At 48.9% G+C, this 4,528-nt stretch overlaps 1 protein-coding gene across 1 annotated transcript; it reads right to left on the reverse strand.

Annotated features, from left to right (window-relative positions):
• Positions 1-2,514: 2,514 nt before the first annotated feature.
• LOC119288285 (putrescine hydroxycinnamoyltransferase 1-like) lies at positions 2,515-4,212 on the reverse strand. The gene is made up of 2 exons (XM_037567921.1): positions 3,745-4,212; positions 2,515-3,555 (listed from the first exon to the last, which is right to left on the reverse strand). The coding sequence occupies exons 1-2, from the start codon at positions 4,171-4,173 to the stop codon at positions 2,647-2,649; spliced, it is 1,338 nt and encodes a 445-aa protein (XP_037423818.1). The 5' UTR covers positions 4,174-4,212; the 3' UTR covers positions 2,515-2,646.
• Positions 4,213-4,528: the final 316 nt, after the last annotated feature.

Below are 4,528 nucleotides of genomic sequence, written 5' to 3' on the forward strand. Positions count from 1 at the left end.
GGGGCCCGCGGGCTCCATCTGGGTCCTAGCGGGCCGGCCCCCGGCGTGGCTTCGTCGTGTCTGTGTGGTGAGGTGGTGGAGCAGCTCGGACGGGGGGCAGCGACGCCGACGGCATGCCTACTGCGGCGTGGAGGCGGGAGTTGTCCGGGCCTCTGAGGGCCCGGACGGGCATGTGGGGCCACGGGCCCGGCAAGCTCCCGCTTTGGCGTCCGATCGGCTACCGTCGTGGATGGTGGAGGTGGAGCCCTCCAGTATGCTGACGATGCTGCTGCCCTAGTCCCGGCTCCCCTTCTTCGTTGTGCAGGCCATCTTCGCGGTGCCGTGGTGAGACAGCGTGGGATGCTTCGTGTCCGTGTGCTCAGGATGGTGGTCAGTTTGGTGGCGAGCTTCGGAGTGCCTGAGGTGGAGGATGGGATCGGGAGAAATCCCTGTTGGCTTGGCCGACACCGACGCGGTGGCGCCTGAGGGTGCCATCGGACCTTCCTGGAGGGCGTCGGGGCTACCCTTCCTCTTTCCTCGCCGTGTACCGGGGGAAACTCTTGGCAACAACGTCGTCATCGTCGCGTCCCTTCTTGGAGGTGTTGATTGGTACCGGCGCTTCGGAGTCTCGGAGCTTGGGGGACGATCTCCGGTGGAAGCAGCGGTCGCGAGGCTCCGTCGTCTTTGTCGATCGCCGTTATCGACATTTGTTTCTTTTCTTTTTTTCTCTTTCTTTTCTTTTGGGCGTGGTTGTGCTGCTTCCGCCCCAGCACCTATCGTTGGTTGTATCGGATGTTTGCTTTGTAATACAAAGCGGGGGGAAACCCTTTTTCTTAAAAAGTACACACTGATCATTATTGCCAGTATCATAGGTATATACTCTGAGAATAGTTGTATATATCCCATTTGAAAAAAATAGTATGCATATACTCCTGGCAAATTACTGTATATCATTTAAACGTTTTTACGTAATACCGACTGTCTAGATACAATAACTAATTAGTATTTTAATAACTTGGATTGCATGGCTTGATCACTCTGCTTGGGTGTTCTCTTATGTATGAGTTCACCATGTGTGGGTTAACTTTTTTGGGTCTTCTAACTCTCTGGGATAATTTGCATCTCTATTTGTGCTAATTGGCAAGGTGCATGAATACTGATTTATCCAAGGTTTTGATAGAGAAGTTGCAACAGCTTTGATCAAATATTATTTTTTATTATTCCTTCTTGGTTTTAGACAATAAAGTCGAGAATCTAAATCCTTCTACTGTATGTGTACCTGTAATAGAGCAACACTTGGTGCAGCTAGCTGCAGCGAGGACCAACTTGACTTGATGGGATACAATCACCAAGAAAGAATCATACTCCTGTATGATCCAAGATATTGCACGAACAAGCTTGGGTGGATACAATCACCAAGAAAGAATCATACTCCTGTATGACCAACTTGACTTGATGGGGAGTACCTGAACTTACCATTATGCATTGCACGAACTACCAAGATATTGTATCTTCCTGTATGATCCATAACTCATAGACATGAGTAGCGATGGGATACTATTTGGTATGGACAACATCATCATCTTGCAATTCTAACATGTATTCATTTAACTTATTTATCCACATAATAGCGATGCATCTTACGTATCTGTCTATTGTATTTGAATCCAAAATGTAATTAACTCCTTAATTTGCCTTCAACAGGATGAGCGATCTGGCATGTAAGCTTAGCTCGGTGGTTCAGATTATCACTGTTAGTCTTCTGGTCGTGGCAATTTTTTTAGACTTCTTGAGGTAGCTCAACCAATCTGGTGTAAAGCTATGAAGGCATTTTGCTTGGAAACAATACTGAAAGGATACCTTAACTTCATTTTATCCCCTAGATTAGTATAAGTATATTGAGTCCCGTTTATTTAGATGTATAGGTTGCATGACAGTTTTGTTTAAACAAGTTTTTGGAGCATTTAGCAATTCTCACATATGTTGTTAGCCATGCACTTGCTTTTCAAGATACCATTTCCAATCTACTTCATGCATGCACTTTTTATTTCATGTCGATAACACCGATGCTTCCCGAAATGTATGAACGTGATAGATAGATAGATAGATAGATAGATAGATAGATAAATAGAGAGTATGTAAGCGATGGAGCATGATGTGGCTTTTTACCTTTGGACTAGGGGGCAGTGGCGGAGCTTGGGCTGAATTTATGGAGGGGCAAATGGGCTGGAGGGGCAAATGGGCTGGAGGGGCAAGAAACATGCTTTTGGGCTGATTTTAACTCGACATATGGGCTGAATACTAGGGGATATTTGCTAACTTTCTCATGGGTTGGGGGGGCAATGGCCCAGGTTGCTCTCCACAAAGCTCCGCCACTGGTAGGGGGTCTGTTTTTTTTTTCGTTGCAACGCACGGGTAATTTTTGCTAGTATATAATCAATCTAGCTAGCCGGCAATCCTGCTAGTTTATGAGTATATAATAATTTCGTCCAACTTTAAAATTCTTAGAAGTATCTGCTACATTTACATCCCAGATTATCTCCCTTGGCTAAACACCTGAGCATATCATCAATTAATACACTCCGAGACATATGTATACAAATAATTAGCTCTCCATCAAGTGAAACAAAATCATTGGACAGAAATAATGGACCTATATATAGCCGGCTAGAACTTGGAATACACCTTGCTATCGAGCTTTGTATAGAACAAACGCTGGAACTCCTTGAGAATTGCAGCTTCTATGGACATGGACAGGCGCACGCTGCCATCCCCCCGCGCGCCGTTCATCATGAGCACGAAACCTCGGCGGTTTTGTTCGGCACGCAACATAGCCAACGGCTTTCCCCAGCCGAAATCCACATCGTACAAGGGCATGCCGAGCCAGCTGACCACACACAGGTCCGTCGCTGGCAGAACGCCGATAGCCGGGCGGTTGTCCCTTTCTGCCAGGTCGAGCTCGAGGTAGTCTACCGCCGAACGCACCAGCTCATCGTTCACCCGGCCGAGAGTGTCTCTGATCCGGTGCGCGACGTGGGCCAGATCGCGCGAGACGACGTCCCACGTTTTGTCGGCGACGCTTACTTGCAACATCGCGTTGCCCAAGTAGCCGTCCGGGAGCGGCGGCGCAATGCTGCGTCGGAAGTTGGCCGGGAACTCGAGGCGCGTCGTGGAGTCTGGCGGAAGCCGCCGGGCTAAGCACATGCACCGCCACATGTATGCGCTCACGGCGCTGAAGGTGCTCACGCGGCCGCCACCACACATGTGCTTAAGAGCGGAAATTTGATCCTTGCAGAGGGTGAAAACCTCGTTGACGACGACAGGCCCCGGCGCCGGCGGCCGGGACAAGTTGGTTGTCTTGAGGCAGAATAGGGAGAGGGTGTCCGGATGAATAATGGGTGGGTCGCGCGCGCACAAGAGTGTGCGGTCAAGGTAGGGGAACTTCACCACGTCCCGGTCGCCATCCCTGGAGAAGGCTGACCATGTCTGGAAGAAGTGAAACGCGGCAGTGCCGTCCATCGCGCCTTGGTGCGTCGCCGTCCCTAAGGCCACTCCACCACACTTGAAGAATGTCACCTGCATACATTAATTTGCATGTCGCACATATTACTTGCTTGCTGTAAGCATGTTTGTGCTATTGCAATATGCTAGTTGATTTGGTGAGAAAGAAAGAAAAACTAAGGGCCTGCTTGGCTTGGATCGAGGATATTTCTTTGTGTGCTTTTGCTCTTTCAGTGCCTACTTAAGAAAGAATCAAACTCAAACCTGGGTGGCGCACAGGATGTCGGATGAGTCGTCCATGCAAGGAACAAAAAACCTCCTTAGCTTTGATGATGGCTTCAAGTCGCGGAAGTCATCGATGGTGAGACGAGAGTAGGCCACAAGAAAGAGCATGCCCTTACCGTTGCAGTCGATCTCCAACCTGCCATGGACGCCCACCCTGAGCCGCCCGGCCATGGGGTAGAAGGCCACAAGAGCCTTGCCCAGCGCACTCTTCAACCTAGTCACGTCAAAGAAGTCTTGGGCACTGGTTTGGTCGACACAAGGACGGTAGAAGTGGATGAGTGGGGTGTAGCCTCTTCTGGCCAGCATGATGTCGAGTGGCGAGAGCCAGATCGCTTTTCTTGGTGTGTCTGCGGCCGGCTTTACAAAGCAGGACTCTACCACCCGCACCCCCTCCTCACTGGCGGCCATTCTTCCTCTTTCTTGCTCTCCTCTCCCGTTCTCTTTCTTTCTTCTAGTGCTACTCTGATGGATATGGGCACCGAGCAGCAATGATTTAAAGACAAAGATTTTTGACATATATGACGATAAAAAAAAGTCAATACAGCTCGGCTAGATCGGAATTGTGGGTCCAATCCTTACGCCATGACATTGAGATGCTTCTTCTTTATTAAAATAAAAATAAAGGTAGATAAAGGCTGCTGGAGCGTCGTTTTCTTTCCCTACAGCGATCATGACACTATGTCGATGTCTGGTATTAGTACCTTTGCATCTTCAAAGCCCCAAATCCCCTCTTCAATAGATGATGTAGATGCAAAAGATTTTA

Source organism: Triticum dicoccoides, chromosome 4A (assembly GCF_002162155.2).
Source record: "Triticum dicoccoides isolate Atlit2015 ecotype Zavitan chromosome 4A, WEW_v2.0, whole genome shotgun sequence".
In the NCBI taxonomy this organism is placed as follows: Eukaryota; Viridiplantae; Streptophyta; class Magnoliopsida; order Poales; family Poaceae; genus Triticum; species Triticum dicoccoides.